Here is a 24780-nt window from a genome sequence, read left to right as displayed (position 1 = left end):
TATTAGATAGATAGATAGATAGATAGATAGATAGATAGATAGATAGATAGATAGATAGATAGATAGATAGATAGATAGATAGATAGATAGATAGATAGATAGATATGAAAGGTACTATATAAATGACTAATAGATAGATGATAGATAGATAATAAACAATTACATGTTTTTCCCTATCTATGTGTATATTGCTACTACTAGGTAACTCAAGTTAAACTTTCTTTTCTTTCTAATTTTGTGATTGCCAGTAACTTTCCATTCTTTATAAGATGATTAACTGCCCTCTGGCTTCCATGACTCCCATTTCTTATAAGTGTTCTTATTAGCACAGGGAATTTCTATGTCTTGTTAGAACAGCCAAGCAGAACTATCCTGTTTTCTTGCCAACCTCCTCTGATTCAGCTTTAATAAAATAAGGTTACTGGGAACCAAGGCAGGGTGACCTTAGTGATTACAGGACCATACAACTAATGTCTGTGAACTTCTAAAGGCCATGACAAGAGAGTGACATGCAAGGAACCACGTGTCCCTCTCAAGCAGAGTATATCTGGACCACCACGAAGGGGGGTGGGGGTGGGGGCATTGCAGATTGGTGGCATCTTCATGTATTAACAGCTTGATGACTTTCTGGTATAACAAACATCTCGGGTTGAATGACGCAGGCTTGAAACTCTAATGCAAATCAGAGATCTTCTCAGGCTTTTGTATGTTTTGGTAATCCATGTTGGTCTTTCAAGAGGAAACCACAAGCCAGGGGATGAGTTATGAGGAAAGATTCAAAGAGCTGAGCCTTTACAGGAGAAGTTGAGGAGACCTGAGTGACGTGTTTAACATTATGAAGGGAATTAGACCGGTGGATCAAGACGGTGACTTGTTCATCAAGCACACGGGGACACAGTTGGAAACTTGTGAAGGGTAAATTTCACACAAGCATTAGGAAGTTTATCTTTACACAAAGAACGACAGACACTTGGAATAAGCGACCAAGTAGAGTGATGGACAGTGAGACTTTAGTGATTTTCAAAACTCGACTTGATGTTTTTTTGGAAGAAATAGGTGGATAGGACTGGGAAGCTTTGTTGGACTGAATAGCCTGTTCTCATCTACATTGTTCTAATGTATATTGGGAGAAGGATGTGAAGGATGGAGCTGCCATGCAACAGGAAAAGAGGAAGGCCTAAGAGAAGGTTTATGGATGCGGTGAGAGAGGACATGCAAGTAATGGGTGTAACAGAGCAAGATGACAAGGACAGGAAGATATGGAACAAGATGATCCGCTGTGGTAACCCGTAATGGGAGAAGCCGAAAGAAGAATAAGACCCCCAACAAACCCCAAGACAGAGCGTGTTATTGATGTGGTAAAGCGAGGTCTTAACAAGCAAGGGTGCAATGCTGAAACTACTAATACTCTACAAGACAACACTCTTGATCACGGCAACTTGTTGCTCAAGCATTTACAACAGTGCCCTGAAAAGAGCAAGAGATGGCTGATTTTGGAGCTATACGCACCTGTGGTACTTTTTCTATTATCATGACACAAATTCCACTGCGAGTCACGCATGCGCAGCACGCCATGTTGACAGTTAATTCCTTGCCACTAATCTTTTCGCGTTATCTCTTTGATAGTGCAGTGTACCCCCGAACAATAACAATTTCGGAACTACCAGCCAGCGTCACAATAATAGAAAAGTATCCCCCCTTTTCCTTTGCTGCCTGTTACCATAGCAGCCTAGTAATAATGTCCCCCTCGGGGTGGACATGTCCATATCATGACACTCCAGCGCTAAAAGACAATCTCACTCCGGCCCTGCACATGTTTAGATGCAATCTTGGCTATTTCGATTCATAATTTGATTCTTTGGGCGTTCCGTTGCAGATCATAGGTATTGCCGGCTGCAGTTCCACACTGTTGTGCTCTCAGCAGGCGGCGGCTGTTGCTGCTTATAAAAATGCAGCGATTCCTGCGCGCGTAGCTCAGCTCCAGCACTTGTACCTCACATTCCGCAACAGCGACTTATTCGGAATGCCCACACCAAGAGGAAGTGACGTAGTGGTAAGCTTGCCGCACTCTCGCACCCCGCGCTCTATCTGTTGAGTGAAGTTTAGCGGAAGGCGTGAATCTCCTCGATGCGCGCGGTTTGCGTTCTCGGCTAGGCTCAAACCCCGCCCCATCGTGTAGCTCAGTTTGGGGCTGCCACTTTAGCAAACTTTCGAGGCTGCAGTGTGCAACTGAAGTTACTCGGATTTAGGGAAGAAAAAAAGAGTATAAACCTCCAGGAAAGAGTTGCCATTTCGGAAAGTCATTATGGCCCCCTCTATCTTCACATCGTCAGCCACCGCCGCACTGAGTAACGCCACTGTGACGGTGGACGCAGCCTTCTTCAGGTCCTCTCAAGGGAAACTGAAGATTGCACAGATGGTAAGAAATGCTCATTTAATGTAGAATGGAAGTTGTCAATTTTATAGTAAATAAATAGTAAAAACTTTTCTTTCTAGCAGTTGTGGGCAAACCCTCCTTTTTTATTTCAACAGTCGTCCGCTTGTCTTGGCAGACGCAACCGGTTGAGTTAAGAGGGCGCTTTCAGATTGGCAAAAGAATTCCTGTCTGGCAGTTTGTGTGTGGCGATGGTGGTGGCAGTGTGATTTGTGTGGGTGTGTGTGTGTCCTGAAAGCGCTGCCCCTTCACCACGCAAGGGTACGAAGCGCACTGTGCCCAGTTACACCAGTCGCGCCACTTTATTCAATATGCGAGTCTGTTAAGTGAATTTCCATTACGTTGGCCTCAGGGTAGCCAATCTGTGCCGTGCCGTTATTTGTAGGCGAAACTAACTGTATATACGAGTGTTGTTACACAACAGAAACTCGAGGCACACTTCTGCTCGGCCTGCAGTAGTGTGAACTTGAACTATTTGTTATGTATCAAATCTCTCGAGTTTCTGTCTATGTATGTGTGTGTGTGTGTGTGTGACAGGGAGAGAGCCAGAAATACGACCGTCAAAAACTCGCGGGTACATTGCAGGTGACAGTCACGGTCATTTGAATTAAATATCAGCGGGGTAGCTTCCTGTGTGCTCGATTTAATCACGCACTTCAAAGCGACATTTGTCAGCTCAGTGATGCCCTGGTCCAGATCTGGGAGGAGATCCCCCAGGGCACCATCCATCGTCTCATTAGAATGTTTTCAGGCAAGGCAGGGGGAGTGTGCATACAAACTACTGAGTGCCATTTGGAGTTGCTGCCGCCTCATTTTTTCCCTTTGATTTTCGGGGTGTCCCTCTGTCATTTGATCGCTTTCATTTCTATCCTTTCACTTTTCACTCATCACCTGTATTATTATCATTCTTTAATTTAATATTATTTATTGTATCAGTATGCTGCTGCTGAAGAATGTGAATTTCCCATTGGGATTAATAAAGTATCTATCTATCTATCTATCTATCTATCTATCTATCTATCTATCTATCTATCTATCTATCTATCTATCTATCTATCTATCTATCTAATCAGTCCATAACATTAGAGATAGCCAGTGGGATTTTTTCCCTATTGAGATCTGATGTGTTTTCAGAGTGGCCCTTTCATTTTTTTGAGCAGTTTATCTTTATATAGCGGCCTTTTCAGTGGGCTAACATAACACTTCACAGAAATGTATGAACATAACACGGTGCTGCATGTTCTTGCCACAATCCCTGGCAGCTACATTCCTATCTTTTGTGGTTGTGGTTTTTCAGTGTAAGTCATGAAGCGCTTAATCCTGAGGCTGAAAGCAACTTCTCTCACTAAGGTATAAAAATGGATTGGGAGGTGGATCATGGGAAGGACGCACCCCACCCACTGTGAGGTCATCAGCTGAGTCCGTCAAGTATCTGTGATGCCTTTTCTAATTCCTTTTCATAACTTCCATTGCCCATCTTGAGCAAATTTCCACATTGTTCTTATGATGCCACAATGGCAGGGATGGTAAATGCAGACAGACACACTGCTGTCATATCCTTCCTTATCCTTTTGTAATTATATTTATTTATATTTTGACACCGGGCGGCACGGTGGCGCAGTGGGTAGCGCTGCTGCCTCGCAGTTGGGAGACCTGGGGACCTGGGTTTACTTCCCGGGTCCTCCCTGCGTGGAGTTTGCATGTTCTTCCCGTGTCTGCGTGGGTTTCCTCCCACAGTCCAAAGACATGCAGGTTAGGTGGATTGGCGATTCTGAATTGGCCCTAGTGTGGGTGTGTTTGTGTGTGTCCTGCGGTGGGTTGGCACCCTGACTGGGATTGGTTCCTGCCTTGTGCCCTGTGTTGGCTGGGATTGGCTCCAGCAGACCCCCGTGACCCTGTGTTTGGATTCAGCGGGTTGGAAAATGGATGGATAGATGGATGGATGGATATATTTTGACACCACAGGCACTGCACCTAATTTCGTTGTATTTGTTACAATGACAATAAAGATATTCTGATTCATTGTGCTTCATGATGAAACAACACGTGGAGAATAAATAACAGATCAGAGTTGTTGACCTAAAGTAAGCAACCTGTGACAGGAATTTAGGGGGATTCTTTTGACATGGCATTCTCATTTGCTGTTCATGTGCAGTGCCCTTTATGATCTTTTGGAACAAAGACCTGTTTTTTTCGTTGACTTTTTTCCCCCTTGGCTCCACAGTTTCAAATTATTGGGCTATATGGACAATCTCTTCCGGATTCTGTATCATCCAGCTGCTGCACTTTCGGCAACGATTATCAAAGCGGATGACCTATGGCGGCTTTCACCCGATTGCTTCAAGACGTACCCAGAGTTATGGTTAACAGCATAAATTGCAATACTCAAACATTGTGCCAAATGTCAGGAGTTAAAAAGGAGAAAAGCTTCAAACCGTATTTTTTTATTTATTTTTTTAAAATCAAATAACACTCCATACACATAACTCGAGTTTTACAAAAAGAAAGAAAAAGGTTCGAAACAAATCAACCCCCACCCCTGAGAAAGAGAGCTAGGCCAGCAGAGTAAAACTTTATGCTAGTAAAGACAAATGAATAGATAAAATAATAAATGAATAGAGGTACCATTTTTACTCATGTACCATACGCCCTCGTGTAAGACGCACACCCTAATTTTTACAAAGAAAATCGCGAAAACCGCTTTGCCCCGTGTATGACGTGCGTTGTGATTGTATAGGAAGTGTTTATGGCACTAACAAGATGTTTATGGCACTATTAAATGGTAGAGCTTTAACTAACAAGACGTTTTTTATCAATGATCTTATTAGTGATAGAAAAATTGATTTTATTGCACTAAGTGAAATGTGGCTTAGCTCAGATGGAGCGGATGTTTTAATCGAATCTGTGCCTCCGGATTACAGTTTTATGCGTGCGAATCGCCAAGGAAAAAAAGGTGGCGGCTTGGCAAACATTTACTCAAGCCGGTTAAAGTGTAAAGATGTCAGTTGTGGTATATTCAAGTCCTTTGAGTATCTCGCCATTGTTATTCATGGAGATTCTCACATTCTAGTATTATCCGTGTATAGACCTCCTAAATTTAACGCATCTTTCTTTGAGGAATTCCGACTTAATGTCAATTTTAATTACGAACTATGACACACTCTTAATAGACGGTGACTTTAACTTTCATATCGACAATCAGTATGACCAAAAAGTTAAAGAATTCATGAACCTCCTGGACTCTTGATTTGAGACAGCTCGTTGATCAGCCTACACATAAAGCAGGTCATACATTAGACTTAGTAATTACTAAAGGACTAAACGTTGATGTAAAGCAGGTCATTGATATTGGTCTATCAGACCATTTTCTTCTACTATTTAATATAAAAATAATGATAGAAAACATTCATGAGAAGCATATTGTTAAAAAACGCTCTTTCGACTCATCAGCAGCTTTAAAACTTACAAACATTCTAAGCAATCAGTTCGTTTATAGTGCCAACTATAATAGCGAGGATAATGTAAATAATAAGGTGGAAAGATTTAATACTAAAGTGAGAGCTGCTGTTGACATAGTTGCGCCTGAAAAGACAGTTAAAAAAATCTTCTAGCATTGTTATACCATGGAAGGCCCAAAGAGTGTCTGATTTAAAGAGAACATGCCGTAGAGCTGAGCGTAAATGGAGGAAAACTAAACTAACTAACCACTATGAAATATGGAAGGTTAAATTAACAGAATACAATAACACAGTCCGTCTTGAGAGGCGCTGCTATTTCTCTAAGCTTATAAATAACAATGCTAGTAATCCCAGAGTCTTATTTTCTACAATTGATCGTCTGTTAAACCCAGGTAACTCAAAGGAATGCCTCCTAAGTACTTCCAGTAAAACCTGTGAGGCTATTGCTGTATTTTTCAATCAAAAAATTAATGATATTAGAAATAACATAGTATATCTCCCCAACACTAAGGATCCTCCTAAGCCCCAGTACTCAGTACCCAGTTATAAACAAATTAAATTCTTTCACCAGGATAGATTTACCTGATTTACATAAAATAATTTCTCAACTGAAACCCTCCACCTGCGTCCTTGACCCAATACCAACAAGTTTTTTCAAAGAAGTATCGGACGTACTAATTGATAATGTTCTTGACATAGTAAATTCATTATTAAATATGGGGCTCTTCCCAGACTGTCTTAAGACTGCTGTAGTTAAACCCCTACTTAAGAAAAATAATCTCGACCCCTCGGCTCTTGAAAATTTTAGACCCATCTCTAACCTGCCTTTCTTAAGTAAAATTCTAGAGAAGGCAGTCATTATTCAGTTAAATGACCACCTCAATAAACCTGCTATTCTTGATAAATTTCTGTCAGGTTTTAGAACAAATCACAGCACAGAAACTGCACTCGTAGTAAATGACTTGCGGGTAAATGCAAACAGAGGCCATTTATCTGTTCTCATCCTCTTAGATCTGAGTGCCGTATTTGACACCATTGATCATAATATTCTTAGAAATCGCCTTAGTCAATGGGTGGTCCTCTCTGGCAGGGTCTTAAATTGGTTTGAATCCTACCTGGCAGGGAGAAAATTCTTTGTTAGTTGTGGTAATTACAACTCAAAGACACATGATATCCTATATGGTGTTCAACAAGGCTCTATCTTGGGTCCGCTGCTCTTCTCAATCTACATGCTTCCGTTAGGTCAGATTATCTCAGGGCACAACGTGAGCTACCACAGCTATGCTGTGTTTATCAATAGCACCTGATGACCCCGATTCTCTTGATTCACTAACACAATGTCTGTCTTGTATTTCTGAATGGATGAATAGTAATTTTCTCAAGCTAAATAAAGAGAATACTGAAATCTTACTGATTGGCAATAATGGATACAATGAGGTTATCAGAAATAAACTTGATGCATTAGGATTAAAAGTCAAGACGGAGGTAAAAAGCTTAGGGGTAACTGTTGACTGTAATCTGAATTTTAAATCGCATATTCATCAGATCACTAGGACAGCATTTTTTCACTTAAGAAACATAGCAAAAGTTAGACCTCTTATATCTTTGAAAGATGCTGAGAAATTAGTTCATGCTTTTGTTTTCAGTTGACTAGATTACTGTAATGCACTCCTCTCAGAACCACCTAAAAAAGACAAATTGTTTGTAACTAGTGCAGAATGCAGCTGCTAGAATCCTAACTAGGGAAAGAAAATCCGAGCACATTTCTCCAATTTTGATGTCACTACACTGGTTACCTGTGTCATTCAGGATTGACTTTAAAATTCTGCTTATGGTTTATAAAGCCTTAAATAATCTTGCCCCATTTTATATATCGGAATGTCTGACATCTTATACTCAAAATCGTAAACTTAGATCCTCAAATGAGTGTCTCCTTAGAATTCCAAGAGCAAAACTTAAAAGAAGTGGTGAGGCGGGAGGCCTTCTGCTGTTATGCACCTCAAATCTGGAATAGCCTGCCAATAGGAATTCGCCAGGCTGATACAGTGGAGCACTTTAAAAAAACTGCTAAAAACACATTACTTTAACATGACTTTCTCGTAACTTCACTTTAATTTAATCCTGATACTCTGTATATTCAGTTCATTATAATAACTATTCATGGTGGTTCTAAAATCCATACTAACCCCAACTCTCTCTTCTGTTTCTTTTTCTGGTTTCTTTGGCCGCCACCATCTACTCAAAGCACCGCGATGTTCCAACATTGATGGATTAAAGGCCAGAAGTCTGCATGACCATCATCATCAATTCCTTCCGTGAGAACCCTAAATACAAAGAGGACTATTTCATTTATGTTAGGTAGAATGCTCAGAGGGGACTGGGCGGTCTCATGGCCTGGAACCCTGCAGATTTTATTTTTTTCTCCAGCTGTCTGGAGTTTTTTTTGTTTTTGCTGTCCTCCCTGGCCATCGGACCTTACTCTTATTCTATGTTAATTAATGTCTTATTTTAATTTCTTACTTTGTCTTTTATTTGTCTTCATTATGTAAAGCACTTTGAGATACATTTTTTGTATGAAATGTGCTTTAGAAATAACTGCTGTTCTGTTCTGTTTTCCGCAAAATGCCCTTCTGTTTTTTGTTGCATGACGAAAGTTTTTTTTCTTCCGTTGCGCGAACGAACAAACAAACGAATGAGAGAGAGAGCGCGAGAGAGACAGCGTGAGAGAGAGCGAGTGAGAGAAAGCGAGAGCGAGTGAGAGAGCCCAAGCTGAAGAAGTAAACATTACAGAAAAAATTTCCTCATGTATGACGCGCACCTGATTTTCTAATGCTAATTTTTGGAAAAAATGTGCACGTGGTACTCTCTGGGGAGAGAACCTACTTCCTCAGTTTAAGTGCTTATCCTAAAATGTTATTGATGAGATCCTGCCAGGTTTTGAAAATGTTCTGCACAGATCCTCTAACATTCCATGCAAACAGATCAATTTTACAAAAATAGGATTGAACACAAATCAACCCCCACCCCTGAGAAAGAGAGGGCAGCATAGATGAATTAATAAGTGAATAAAGATAAATGGAGAAGAAAAAGAAATGGGAGCCGCATTGGTGTACCGTTTGGTATTGAGGCCAAATAGTTTGATTTTGGTCTCATCTGACCATAAGACTTTTTTCCACTTGGCATCAGAATCTTCAAGGTGCATTCTAGCAAAGCTCAAACGAGCCTTAATGTGGGCTTTCTTGAGAAGTGGCTTTTTCCTTACGATCCTCCCGAACAAGCCACAATTCTGGAGCGCTTGTGAAATTGTTGTCACATGCACACAATGATCACTCTTTGCCATAAAATCCTGTAACTCCTTCAAAGTGGTCATTGGCCTCTTGGTAGCCTCTCTTACCAGTTTCCTCCTTGCTCTTCCATCCAGTTTGGATCCAGGGAGTGTCCCAGTAGTACCAAACACTTGCCACTTCTTTATGATGGACTTTACTGAGCTCCTTGGGATTGATGAAGCCTTTGACATTTTTTTTGTCTCCCATCTCCTGCCTTATGTCCGTCCACAACTCTATCCCTGAGATCTTTTGAAAGTGGCCTGCCACCCATAGTCCGTTGTTTGCTTCACTAATCACACTCATTACAATTGATCACAGGTGGAAGGAAGCCAGTAACCACAATGGAAATGGTGGGCACTTACACCTGTTTGAGTTTAGGAAGGGGGTGATCCTTTATTCATCTCAGTAGGTCTTGTTTTTAATTTTTTTAAATTCTTCTGAAATGTAGCTGTGATGTTTTTCACTTGGATGTTACAGATTGCATTGAGTAAGTAAAGCTGGAAAAAAATATTGGTTTGTGTGTTTCATTTAAGGCTGTAAAGCAAACAATATTTCAAGGGGGGGGATTCTTTTCTATACCCACTGCTGGAGTATGTGAATTTCCCCTTGGGATTAATAAAGTATCTATCTATCTATCTATCTATCTATCTATCTATCTATCTATCTATCTATCTATCTATCTATCTATCTATCTATCTATCTATCTATCTATCTATCTATCTATCTATCTATCTATCTATCTATCTATCTATCTATCTATCTATCTATCTATCTATCTATCTATCTATCTATCTATCTATCTATCTATCTATCTATCTATCTATCTATCTATCTATCTAATTGTAATGTATAAGTAAATTATAATGCAACTTAAACATGATGCTGCAGACCTGTACATGACAAAATTTTCTCTATCCGGACCTCCTTAAATCATAATTGAGTACCCCAGCATTACATGTTTGTCACTTTTTCCAAATGTAATTTGGATGTGCCGGTCAGTGTCTTTCTGGAAAAATAAAATTAAACGTACGGGATCATTAAATGTACCAAACTTTGATGTTGCTGCTGCTTTAATAATTGTGTTTTTCTCTTCTAGGTGACTCTGCTTATTTCCTTCCTCTGTGTTCAGACCTCTGAATTTTCAGTCTATTCAAATTACAAAGTCCTTCAGGTCGTCACAGTGTGGTTTCTTGTGGTCATTGTATTATTCTATTTCATGCACCTGTTCCGGGTTCATACCGTGCTGACTCAAGTCAACTGTCTTTTAATAGTAAGTGATTTCATTTTCTTTTTTTTTTTTTTCTTTTTTTATTAGTGTGTGCCAGACAGAAAGTACTTATCAGAGTTTAAAAAAACAGTGCCCCCTGCTGTAAATATGCAGTAATTGTAATGACAAGTTACTATACATGTCCTTCTTGGCCTAAACTGTCTGTCTGTGATGTCAATGCTTTGACGTGCTACTTCATTAACCGTTCGGACTGCGGTCTGTGATGTCAATGCTTTGACGTGCTGCTTCATTAACCGTTCAGACTGCGATCTGTCAGGTATACATCTCTCTCTCTCTTTCTCTCTGTGTGTATATATATATATATATATATATATATATATATATCCATCCATCCATCCATCCATCCATCCATTGTCTCCCGCTTATCCGAGGTCGGGTCGCGGGGGCAGCAGCTTGAGCAGAGATGCCCAGACTTCCCTCTCCCCGGCCACTTCTTCTAGCTCTTCTGGGAGAATCCCGAGGCGTTCCCAGGCCAGCCGGGAGACATAGTCCCTCCAGCGTGTCCTGGGTCTTCCCCGGGGCCTCCTCCCGGTTGGACATGCCCGGAACACCTCACCAGGGAGGCGTCCAGGAGGCATCCTGATCAGATGCCCGAGCCACCTCAACTGACACCTCTCGATGCGGAGGAGCAGCGGCTCTACTCTGAGCCCCTCCCGGATGACTGAGCTTCTCACCCTATCTTTAAGGGAAAGCCCAGACACCCTGCGGAGGAAACTCATTTCAGCCGCTTGTATTCGCGATCTCGTTCTTTCGGTCACTACCCATAGCTCATGACCATAGGTGAGGGTAGGAACATAGATCGACTGGTAAATTGAGAGCTTCGCCTTGCGGCTCAGCTCCTTTTTCACCACGACAGACTGATACAGAGCCCGCATTACTGCGGATGCCGCACCGATCCGCCTGTCGATCTCACGCTCCATTCTTCCCTCACTCGTGAACAAGACCCCGAGATACTTGAACTCCTCCACTTGAGGCAGGATCTCGCCACCAACCCTGAGAGGGCACTCCACCCTTTTCCGGCTGAGGACCATGGTCTCGGATTTGGAGGTGCTGATTCTCATCCCAGCCGCTTCACACTCGGCTGCGAACCGATCCAGAGAGAGCTGAAGATCACGGCCTGATGAAGCAAACAGGACAACATCATCTGCAAAAAGCAGTGACCCAATCCTGAGCCCACCAAACCGGACCCCCTCAACGCCCTGGCTGCGCCTAGAAATTCTGTCCATAAAAGTTATGAACAGAATCGGTGACAAAGGGCAGCCCTGGCGGAGTCCAACTCTCACTGGAAACGGGTTCGACTTACTGCCGGCAATGCGGACCAGGCTCTGGCAACGATCGTACAGGGACCGAACAGCTCTTATCAGGGGCGCCGGTACCCCATACTCTCGGAGTACCCCCCACAGGATTCCCCGAGGGACACGGTCAAATGCTTTTTCCAAGTCCACAAAACACATGTAGACTGGTCGGGCAAACTCCCATGCACCCTCCAGGACCCTGCTAAGGGTGTAGAGCTGGTCCACTGTTCCGCGACCAGGACGAAAACCACACTGTTCCTCCTGAATCCGAGGCTCGACTATCCGACGGACCCTCCTCTCCAGGACCCCTGAATAGACTTTTCCAGGGAGGCTGAGGAGTGTGATCCCTCTGTAGTTGGAACACACCCTCCGATCCCCTTTCTTAAAGAGGGGGACCACCACCCCGGTCTGCCAATCCAGAGGCACTGTCTCTGATGTCCATGCGATGTTGCAGAGGCGTGTCAACCAAGACAGTCCTACAACATCCAGAGCCTTGAGGAACTCCGGGCGTATCTCATCCACCCCCGGGGCCCTGCCACCAAGGAGTTTTTTGACCACCTCGGTGACCTCAGTCCCAGAGATGGGGGAGCCCACCTCTGAGTCCGCAGGCTCTGCTTCCTCATTGGAAGGCATGTTAATGGGATTGAGGAGGTCTTCGAAGTACTCCCCCCACCGACCCACAACGTCCCGAATCGAGGTCAGCAGCGCACCATCCCCACCATATACAGTGTTGACACTGCACTGCTTCCCCTTCCTGAGACGCCGGATGGTGGACCAGAATCTCCTCGAAGCCGTCCGAAAGTCGTTCTCCATGGCCTCCCCAAACTCCTCCCACGCCCGAGTTTTTGCCTCAGCAACCACCAAAGCCACATTCCGCTTGGCCTGCCGGTACCTATCAGCTGCCTCCAGGGTCCCACAGGACAAAAGGGTCCTGTAGGACTCCTTCTTCAGCTTGACGGCATCCTTCACCGCCGGTGTCCACCAACAGGTTTGGGGATTGCCGTCACGACAGGCACCGACCACCTTACGGCCACAGCTCCGGTCAGCTGCCTCAACAATAGAGGCACGGAAACATGGCCCATTCGGACTCAATGTCCCCCACCTCCCTCGGGATGTGGTCGAAGTTCTGCCGGAGGTGGGAGTTGAAGCTACTTCTGACAGGGGGCTCTGCCAGACGTTCCCAGCAGACCCTCACAACACGTTTGGGCCTACCACGCCTGACCGGCATCCTCCCCCACCATCGAAGCCAACTCACCACCAGGTGGTGATCAGTTGACAGCTCCATCCCTCTCTTCACCCGAGTGTCCAAGACATGTGGCCGCAAGTCCGACGACACGACCACAAAGTCGATCATTGAACTGAGGCCTAGGGTGTCCTGGTGCCAAGTACACATATGAACACCCCTATGCTTGAACATGGTGTTCGTTATGGACAATCCGTGACGAGCACAGAAGTCCAATAACAAAACACCGCTCGGGTTCAGATCGGGGGGGCCATTCCTCCCAATCACGCCCTTCCAGGTCTCACTGTCATTGCCCACGTGAGCATTGAAGTCTCCCAGCAGAACGAGGGAGTCCCCAGAAGGTATGCCCTCCAGGGACTCCAAAAAGGGTGGGTACTCCGAACTGCTGTTCGGTGCATACGCACAAACAACAGTTAGGACCCGTCCCCCCACCCGAAGGCGAAGGGAGGCTACCCTCTCGTCCACCGGGGTAAACCCCAATTTACAGGCTCCAAGTCGGGGGGCAATAAGTATACCCACACCCGCTCGGCGCCTCTCACCGGGGGCAACTCCAGAGTGGTACAGAGTCCAGCCCCTCTCAAGGAGATTGGTTCCAGAGTCCAAGCCATGCGTCGAGGTGAGCCCGACTATATCTAGCCGGAACCTCTCAACTTCGCGCACTAGCTCAGGCTCCTTCCCCTTCACAGAGGTGACATTCCACGTCCCAAGAGCCAGCTTCTGTAGCCGAGGATCGGACCGCCAAGGTCCCCGCCTTCGGCCACCACCCAACTCACACTGCACCCGACCTCCTTGGCCCCTCCCATAGGTGGTGAGCCCATGGGAAGGGGGACCCACGTTGCCTCTTCGGGCTGTGCCCGGCCGAGCCCCATGGGTGCAGGCCCGGCCACCAGGCGCTCGCCATCGAGCCCCACCTCCAGGCCTGGCTCCAGAGTGGGGCCCCGGTGACCCGCGTCCGGGCAAGGGAAAACGCCGTCCAAAATTGTTTTTCATCATAGGAGGTTTGAACCGCTCTTTGTCTCATCCCTCACATGGGACCAGTTTACCTTGGGTGGCCCTACCAGGGGCATAAAGCCCCGGACAACAGAGCTCCTAGGATCATTGGGACACGCAAACCCCTCCACCACGATAAGGTGGCGGTTATATATATATATATATATATATATATATATATATACTGTATATATACTGTATATCTATATATGTATATATATATTGTGGAGACTGGCTCGGACACAGACAGGCAGACACGTTCATGTCACCCAACACACGTTTATTATACATCATATTTACAGTTAATATTGCACAATCCAGTGCCAAAGCACCAATCACCCCTTTACAGTCCTGGCCACAACACAATGCCTTCTCTTCCTGGTCCGCCTCCACTCCTCTCTAACACGCTTTGTCTTCTTCCTCCCGACTCTCGCTCTGACTGGAGGGAGGCGGCCCCTTTTATATGCCCCGGATGGGCTCCAGGTGCATCATTAGGGCCTCCGTGGCCACACCCCTGTGTGGCGGAAGTTCCCAAGGTGTTTCCGGAAGTCCACCAGGTGCTTTCAGGTTTCTTCCCCCCAGCACTTCCCGGTGTGGCGGAAGTACTGAGGGCCAACACTCCCAAGGCATTGGGGCGCCCCCTGGCGGTGACCACGGGCCCCTACAGGGCTGAGCTTCCAAGCTCCGTACCCGTGGTCCCCAAAGCCACCAGGGAGGACGCCCCCTCGTGTCCTGGAGGAGGCATAAGCCCTCCTCCACTCCTCCTAGGCGTCCCGGCCAGGCATGGATGCCCGCCGGGCACCACAATATATACAGTCGACCCTTGATATACGACCGGCCTGACATGCAAACAACTTGGTTTACGACCAAAATTTTTGTTTTGAATTACGACCAACGTCTTGTGTTATGACCCGAATGCGGTCACGTGTATCCGCTTGTGCGATTGTAAACAAACAGCCAAGAGCCTTTGTAAGCATCAGTCGGAGCCCAGATACATGTGTTTGTGGACATAATTTCGGTCAGTACAGTGATTTATATAATTTATTTCGATAATTGCTAAGGAAGGAAGCGAAGGTAACGAAGGTAAAGAAAGCGATCACAATCAAAACGTAGAAGGAAATTGTGTGGAAATATGAGAGTGGCGTTCGTGTGACCGATCTCGCTAATATGTACAGCATGTCGAAATCCACCATCTTGACAATTTTACAAAGAAAAGATTTGTATAAGGAAACTCCTTCCAAACAATAACCACCTTCCATTTCATTCTCCTCCTCCTTCCTTCCTGCAGCCCTAAGATGTCAAATTAAATGGTGAGTACAGTATGAAATTGTTGTTTCTGGTAGGCTAGGCACTTTTTATAACTTTTTGGTTAGTACATTAGAAAAAGTATTGGTGTTTTTGGTAAATTATGCACATTATACAACCCTTTTCTATTAAAAAGAAGTTAAGTAAGTGTTGCTGTGGGCGATTCGGAACACATTAAGGGCATTTCCATTATATCTTATGGGAAAAATAGTCTTGACTTACAATCAACTTGAGTTACAGCCAGCCTTCGCGAATAAATTGAGTTCGTAAGTCAAGAGTCCACTGTGTGTATATATATATATATATATATATATATATATATATATATATATATATATATATATATATATATATATATATATATATATATATATTCTGTGTGTATATATATATATATATATATATATATATATATATATATATATATATATATATTCTGTGTGTATATATATATATATATATATATATATATATATTCTGTGTGTATATATATATATATATATATATATATATATATATATATATATATATATATATATTCTGTATATATTCTGTATATATATATACAGTGGAACCCCGGTTTACAAGCAGCTCGGTATACAAGTAATTCGGTTTACGAGCCGCGATCCGAGCAAAATTTCTGCCCGGTGTACGAGGCTTGCCCGTTTTACGAGCCGAGCTCCGAAACGTCACTGCTAGTTTCCGCTTCGCCTTTCTTACCCGGAAACCTCTACCCCTTCTACCCAGAGCCATATCATACATATTGGGCATTAACCATGTCTTCAAAGAAGGTAGGAAGTGGAAAGGACAGCAGCAAGAAGAAAAGGATGCTGTCAGTCGAGTTGAAGCAGGAAATTATAGAAAAGCATGAGAGAGGTGTGCGTGTGATGGAACTTGCCAAAATTTACGACCGCAGTACGTCCACGATATGCACAATACTAAAGCAAAAGGAGACCATAAAGAGTGTAAAAGTAGCAAAAGGCATGACCGTAATTACACAGCAAAGGTCGGCTATCCACGAACAAATGGAAAACCTGCTGTTATTGTGGATAAAAGAGAAAGAGTTGGCAGGAGATATACTTACTGAAACAGTCATAAGCGAGAAAGCTCGCATCATTTACAATGACCTGAAGCAGAAAGAACCATCCACATCTACGGATGTAGTAGAACCAGAATTCAAGGCTAGTCATGGATGGTTCGACAGATTTAAGAAGCGATCAGGCATTCACTCTGTCGTAAGACATGGCGAGGCAGCAAGTGCAGACCAGAAGGCAGCTGGCGAGTTCATCACACGTTTCGCGCAGCTCATCGAGGCAGAATGTTACATCCCCCAGCAAGTTTTTAATTGCGACGAGACGGGGCTTTTTTGGAAGAAAATGCCCCGCAGGACGTACATCACAGCAGAGGAGACGAAGATGCCAGGACATAAGCCGATGAAGGACCGCCTCACCCTTGCATTGTGTGCAAATGCTAGCGGTGACTTTAAAGTGAAGCCACTGCTAGTCTATCATTCAGAGAATCCTCGAGCCTTTAAGACTCACAGGATTCTTAAAGAAAAACTGCAAGTGATGTGGCGCGCCAATCCAAAGGCATGGGTTACGCGGCAGTTCTTCATCGACTGGGTAAATCTCTGCTTTGGACCTGCGGTGAAGAAGTATCTTCAAGAAAACAAACTGCCTCTGCAAGCGTTACTCGTCCTCGACAATGCTCCAGCCCACCCGCCCGGTCTCCAAGACAACATCCGGGAAGAATATCAATTCATAAAAGTCCTCTACCTCCCACCCAACACGACTTCAATCCTGCAACCGATGGATCAGCAGGTCATTTCCAATTTCAAAAAGCTCTACACGAAGCATCTGTTCAAACGATGCTTCGATGTGACAGAAAATACGGAGCTAACACTCCGAGAGTTTTGGAAAGAACATTTCAACATCGTGCAATGCCTACGCATGATTGACCTGGCGTGGAAAGAAGTGACCAGAAGAACACTGAATTCTGCATGGAAGAAGTTATGGCCTGATGCGGTTGCAGCGAGGGACTTTGAAGGATTTGGTTTTGATACCGAGACCGAGACCAACGTGCCCGACGTAGATCCAGTGCATGAAATCGTGTCCCTCGGCAAGTCGATGGGTCTGCAGATTGACGAGGGTGATATCAACGAGCTTGTCGAGGAACATGAGGAGGAACTCTCAACACAGGAGTTGCTTGAGCTGCAGGACATGCAACGTACAGAGGCTCTGCAAGAGATCAGCGGTAGTGAGGAGGAAGTCGAGACAGAGAAAATTTCGACAAGTGAAATTAAAGAAGTGCTGGGAATGTGGGAGAAGGTTACAAGTTTCATTGAAAAGAAACATCCAGAAAAAGTTGCAACTAGTCGTTCTGCAGCAAATTATGATGACACCTGCTTGGCTCACTTCCGTAAGCTTTTAAAAAGCAGGCAAAAGCAAACGTCGTTGCATAGGTATCTTTGTACTAAAACTGAAACTGCTATAAGTGAAGGTGCCGAAAGTGCAGCCAAAAAGGCAAAAACAGATGATTAGCATAAAAAAAAAATCATACGTACGTAATGTTAAGTGTTAGGCTAAGTTTAAAGTTAAGAAAGTTTATTTTTTTACAATTCATGTACGTACGTACAGTTAAGAAAGTTCAATTTTAGTTTTTTTTGATGTGAAGGTGCCGAAAATGCAGCCAGTCCTCCCTCCCTCCCTCCTCCCTCCCTCTTTCCTCAGCAACTCTCCGTTATCTGCCGCCAAGGTAAGATTACATTTTCTTAAGTTGGTTTATCTTTTATTTAACTATATTTACTAATACAGTATTTTGATGTTTGTTTCTTATTTAAAAACATGTTTTTTTTTCCATTATTTATGATATTTTGGGGACTTTTTGGGAGGGCTGGAACGGATTAATCTCATTTCCATTATTTTAAATGGGGGAAAAATTGTTCGGTTTACGAGCAGATCGGGTTACGACCTCGGTTCTGGAACGGATTAAACTTGTAACCCGGGGTTCCACTGTATATATATATATTCTGTATATATATATATATATATATATATATATATTCTGTGTATATATATATATATATATATATATATATATATATATATATATATATATATATATATATATATTCTGTATATATATATATATATATATATATATATATATATATATATATATTCTGTATATATATATATATATATATATATATATATATATATATATATATATTCTGTATATATATATATATATTGGTTGAAATAGTTTACTGTCAAATAAATGCAAAGAGTACACGACACGTGTTTCGCCCTCATTCTGGGCTCATCAGGTGTACACACTCCACTGCACTCCCTCTCGGGAATCGAACCTCGGACGTCAGCGCCAGCACCGTGGCGGATGTTAGCAGATTGCTGACCAACCACAAGCATTACCTGGTAGGTAACCACCCATACAATCAGATTGTGACACAGACTACGAATATATATAATCTAACGACTGTCTCTCTGTATGTCTGTCCGTTTTTCAAGAGAGAACTACTTGACAGATTTAGATTGGGTTTTTTTCTATAATTTGCTTGAACATTCTGGTTAATTTTGCGACTTCTTTCATCATGCTAAGTATCACAGTTCAGTTGCGGTACCGATTTATTTGAACGAATCTGAGAGACACGCAGCAGGCCGAGGGGAGGGGGGGGCAGGGCCCTCCTCACTCACGCGTCCGCCTCGGGGCACTCCTTAACTGCAGTTGGCTAGCCAGGAAAAGAACTACTGAACAGATTTAGATTGTTTTTTTTTCTAGAATTTGCTTGAACATTTCAGTTGATTTTGCAACTTCTGTCATCGCGCTAAGTATCATAGTTTTGGTTGTGGTACCAATTTATTTGCGTGAATCTGAGAGACACACAGCAGGCCGAGGATGGGCAGGGCCCTCCTCATTCACGCCCCCAGCCAAGGGGCATGTACCTTACCTCCATTTAGCCAGCGAACGAGAGAACTACTTAACGGATTTAGATCAGGGTTTTTTTTCTAGAATTTGCTTGAACATTCCGGTTGATTTTGCGACTTCTCTCATCGCGCTAAGAATCATAGTTCGCTTGCAGGAGCGATTTATTCACGCTAATCTGAGACAGAGGCCGCTGGCCGAGGGGAGGGGGAAACGTGACGTCAGGAGTGGGGAGTCGGTCTACCTCTGCCTTTTGGAGCGTAACTTGCCTCTGCTTAGCTAGCAGTACCATTTTGTTTATTTACTTTTAAAATTTGTCCTGTTTCACTATTACGCGGTCGGAGCCATGGGGGACAGCTAGTTTGCTTTCATCCATCCATTATCCAACCCGCTATATCCCAACACAGGGTCACAGGGGTCTGCTGGAGCCAATCCCAGCCAACACAGGGCGCAAGGCAGGAACAAATCCCGGGCAGGGCGCCAGCCTACTGCAGGGCACACACACACAACATTTATTTCTAGAGCACATTTTCATACAAACAATGTAGCTCAAAGTGCTTTACTTGATGAAGAAAGAGAAAAAAGACAAAATAAATAATTAAAATTAGGGAACACTAATTAACATAGAATAAAAGTGAGGTCCGATGGCCAGGGAGAACAGAAAAAACAAAAAAAAAACTCCAGACGGCTGGAGAAAAAAAATAAAATCTGCAGGGGTTCAGAGGCCATGAGACCACCCAGCCCCCTCTAGGCATTCTACCTAACATAAATGACCTCACTCGGTCCTCATGGTATTCAGGGTTCACATGGAAAAACTTGATGATGATGATGATGGTCATGTGGACTTCTGGCCTTTAATCCATCAATGTAAGGACATCACGGTGCTTTGCTCAGGTGGTGGTGGCGCAGATTGTCACCTCAGAAAACCGGAAAAAGAAGAGAGAAGTGAAAGTAGGGGTGAGTACGGATTTTGGAGCCACCATGAATAATAATAATTAATTGAATATACAGAGAATCAGGATTTAACTAAGATGAAGCTATGAGAAAGCCATGTTAAAATAATGTGTTTTCAGCAGTGTGTTAAAGTGCTCCACTGTATTAGCCTGGCGAATTTCTGTCGATAAACCCATATTGCAGATTTTAGGAGCATATCAGCAGAAGGCCGCCTCACCTCTTCTTTTAAGTTTAGCTCTTGGAATTCTAAGCAGACCGTCATTTGAAGATCTAAGGTTACGATTTGGAGTGTAAGGTGTAAGAAATTCCGAAACATAAGATGGAGCAAGATTGTTTAAGGCTTTGTAAACCATAAGCAGAATTTTAAAGTCAATTCTAAATGACACAGGTAACCAGTATAGTGACATCACACACACTAGGGACAATTTAGGATCGCCAGTGCACCTAACCTGCATGCCTTTGGACTGTGGGAGGAAACTGGAGCACCCGGAGTAAATCCACGCAGACACGGGGAGAACATGCAAACTCCACGCAGGGAGGACCCAGGAAGTGAACCCAGGTCTCCGTACTGCGAGGCAGCAGCGCTACCATTGCGCCACCGTGCCGCGCTAGTTTGCTCATAAAGGGGTCGAAACTGGGAGATCAAAAATGACAGAAATCAAAGCTAAAACGTGACACAAAAATCAAATCTTGAAAGGAACAAAACAATCAAGAAAAAATGTCAAAACTAAAAGAAACACGAGAGAATATTTTGAAGAAAGGTTTTTGACAGAGTTCGGTATCCATAGGTTTCACCAAGTGCACCTTTACCTTGTAGCGTCAATTACAAAGAGATCACATCCTCTGAGAAACGCTGTGTAGATGCCACATGGGCGGAACAGGCATTTTGGCTAGAAGAGGGGATGATTCTTTACCTGGATGGGAGGCTTCTAGTAGGTAGACAGGCATCCTGGCCGGTAGGAGAAAGGGAATCAGACCCAGAAGCAAGGAAGAAAAGACCAGAAAGGGATGGACCAACAGTCCCCTGAAGAGGGAAGATGTTTCTGGGGGCTTTTTCTACCACCCAGACACTAGATGGCAGCAATCCTCCATGAAGGGACCTATTTGGGAACCAGCAGGGAACGATATAGTCTTGCAATACAGCCCAGCTGGAGACCATAGGTATGCCGCAAGGGGACGCTGTATGGAGTTCCCCCCGCCGGTTTATGGGACTTTTAATTTTTTTATTTGCACTTCATGTTGTTAAACTGTGGACCCTGAGCTTTGCAATTTCGTCTGTCTGTATACTTGTATATGGTTGGGATGACAATAATGTTCGTTTTGACTTTTGACTTCCATGTGACCCGGAAGTACTTCCTTCAGGCAATCACCCTGGCTCCCCAGTCCATAATAAAAGGGACTGCATTCCCTTATCCAGGTAAGTCTGAGCTGGGAGGACATAGAGTAACACTTGCCTGGAGGAAGGCAGTGCAGTGGTAAAAGGAGAGGTGTACTGGGGAAAGAAAAGTTGTTTATTTGTGCTTGTGCGACTTTGTGGAGGAATTATATAATAAACCTTTCATTATTTGAAGCCAGGGACTTGGTGTGATTATGTTTAAAGGTTAGGGGCTCACTGACGACCTGGTTTCCATCATAGCAGAGACGCAGACCTAATAACGGTGCTAAATTGGTGCCAATCAAGAACGTAAAATGGTAACACCAGCACCGTACTGGGGCTGTATAAAGGTTTAATATTCTTTATGCATTTTTTAGGTGCGTTCTCATGTGATGCACAACATACATATTGCGAAGGCCAGTGTCTGTCTGTCTTTCTCCCCCGGTGAACCAGTTTTGCTGAGATGTGACACACTTTACTCTTCAGAGAAATCTGTTGAGACGTTTTCATTCAGTTCTGTCAAGCAGTACAAAGTTTAAAACTTCAAAATATTCCCATTAAAAAGCATTGGCGAATTTGCGTACTCGTCCATCTTAAAAACGGAGAAACGTCCTGTGCAACTTCAACTGGGAATGAGTTACCTGTTTCAGTTTTACCTTGAGAGCAGTTTGCTTGAATTTGTGTATTTTGTACATTTTCCTCTTTTTTAGCCCCTCAAGTGCCCAACAAACGACAGGGACAACGCCAGCACAGGCAAACAGCTCACACAGCAGCGCCCTCTCCTTGTGCTTGAGGGAAGTTGACGAATAGAAGAGACAGAAAAGGTCAATTCTCTGGAAATAAATGAAAGGGAAAGAAATTATATTAATACATACTAGGGGGTTTCACCCCCTGCTCCGCTCACCATCCTCCCCTGGCCTGCGCTATGCGCCAGCCACTTCGCATCTGTGCCGCTCGCGTATGTGGATTTCACTTTCACCAAACAACATAACGTGCATTGAATACACTTGACTTGATCATTCCTAGTTTTCATCCTCTTTCTCTGTACGTTTAGCATTCATTTGTTCAGAGGCTCTTTACTCTTGCCGCTTCCTGAGCAGCTCTTCTCTATTCCACACTAGCGGTCCACTTCTCTTCTTTCGTCAGCATCTTTTCACGTTAAAACTGATTATATGAGTTGTTTGTGTTGCAATAACTTAGTACATTTTTTCTTAATTTTTCACTTAAGCTAGCAGTTAAGTCTTCAATCTGCCTCAAGAATGATTTAAGATATGAAGAGGTAGAGGAAGTGATGGCTAAGGTGGTAGGTATGGAACGGCACCTGTACACATGTGCCACATAGCCACCCAGTTGAAGCTGCCGAAAGTTAATTCTACAATAAAATAAAATAAAAATAAAAAGAGGAATAAAAATCATCACCCCAAAAGCGGACAATAGGGGTCATGTAGTATATGTGTACCAAGCTAAAGATGATTTAAAATCCTGGACAGACAAGCAAACAGCCGCAGTAGCGTATTATATGAGAAGTCTTAATCTGTTGTCTTAACTGTGTCTCTATGAGTGAGTGTGTGTGCGCGTGTGTGTGCGCGAGTCAGGACAAGGCTGGGTGCGTTCCTGGAGTCTTCACCAAAAACAAATCTCCATCCGTTCAGCTGTGTAAATCATAGTGTCACTGCGACTGCTACAAGCTTCTCTCCTATTTGTGAGGTTCAAAATTTGCGTGTTCCTTATTCCTCATCACTGTGCATTGTACTTCCAACTGAACACGGTTGGTTCTCAACCGTCACACGCAAAGCACCCACCCCTCCGACTAAAGAGAAAGGCAGTCGTAGACTAGTTGGTCTCAGTCATTAGACGATGAGCTTTCCGGGAGCGCACTGCCAGCTGCCTCTGACTGAGTAAGATTACGCAAATAAAGGCTGTGACTCAAAGTCGTCAAATATGACATAGCCTTAAGGCAGCTTTAGTTGTAAGATACCCTCTGATTTCAAAGATGTAAAAAGTTGGAAGTAAGTGTGTCTTGCAATTAATGAAATGTACCGTACATTATTACAAATGAATAAAAATGAACATTTGAGTGCAGTTTAGCATGAAAGATTTTTATGAAATTCTGATTTTTTTTGTTTTTCTTTTTTGAAGGAATACGTACACTACATCCTTGGGACCTTGCTGACCCTAATCTCCTCACTCGTGGCAGCAGTGAATCCTATTAAGTATCCAGCACTTATTGCAGCCGCGGTGAGTTCAATTTTACAGTTGCTTGTTTTTTGCACACACATGACAATAATGCCATATTTTTATGTATGAAGTTTAAAATATTATTACAAAGAACATTATTTTCAACTTTTAAATGATCCTACACATTGGAAGTTCTTCACTTTTGGACCAGCGCTTTCAAATGCAGGATCCTCAAAGGTACACTTCTATCCATAATGTTTGGGACAAAGACACTTTTCCCTTGATGTACCGTTCTGCTCCAAATTACAAATCAAACAAGTCAGATGTGATTAAAGTGCACATTACAGACTCTCCTTTAAGGGGATTTGCAGACATTTTGTTCAGACAGTACTTTTTTTTACAAGGTCCCCCCATTTCAGTTCACCAAAATGTTTGGGACAGTTGGTGTCACAGTGGTGTTTTTGTGATTCTTCAGGTGGGTTTCATGGCTTCATAAGACACTGTGGCCTGCTTTTCTGCCCTTTGGAGTCTGTAGTTGCCATTGTTCAATACAAGGATAAGAGCTGTGCCCGTGAACATGGCCGGATTAAGGTGGGTGCTGTTGATGCTGCAGCATTAGGCCCATTCCTGAAGTAGGCCCAGATGAAAACAGACGAGAATTTCCCGGAAGCTGAACAGTTTTCCTTTGCTATATTAACCTCAAAATAATTCCGACTTTCAGACGCCTAGGCACAGCGTTACTTATTATACAGTTACTATTGTTCTTTGCGCTGTGATGTAACTATAACGTTGTTGTGTTTATTGTTAACTGAAGATTTCAAGTTAATGCTATCAATTTTACGTTAAGCAATTTACTTAGTAATTTAGCTGCATTTTTTTGCAATATCTTGGGGATTCTTGCCACTTTACTATTATTCGGTAAGTGCCACGTAGTAAATTTTTCATCTTGAAAGTTAGTTGTACAGTAAAAATCGATGGCTATTTAAATGGTT

At 43.4% G+C, this 24780-nt stretch overlaps 1 protein-coding gene across 1 annotated transcript in view; it reads left to right on the top strand.

Annotated features, from left to right (window-relative positions):
- The first annotated feature begins 2090 nt into the window (after nt 1-2090).
- cmtm7 (CKLF-like MARVEL transmembrane domain containing 7) overlaps nt 2091-24780 on the top strand; it is a 47190-nt gene continuing 24500 nt past the window's right edge. The window contains exons 1-3 of the mRNA XM_028817909.2: nt 2091-2419; nt 10315-10488; nt 23750-23848. Coding sequence (XP_028673742.1) covers nt 2306-2419; nt 10315-10488; nt 23750-23848 — 387 coding nt within the window. The 5' untranslated portion in view covers nt 2091-2305. The remainder of the gene's footprint in view (nt 2420-10314; nt 10489-23749; nt 23849-24780) is intronic.

The sequence above is a fragment of the Erpetoichthys calabaricus genome, chromosome 13 (assembly GCF_900747795.2).
Source record: "Erpetoichthys calabaricus chromosome 13, fErpCal1.3, whole genome shotgun sequence".
Classification (NCBI taxonomy): Eukaryota; Metazoa; Chordata; class Cladistia; order Polypteriformes; family Polypteridae; genus Erpetoichthys; species Erpetoichthys calabaricus.
This window is presented reverse-complemented; position numbering and strand designations above follow the sequence as displayed.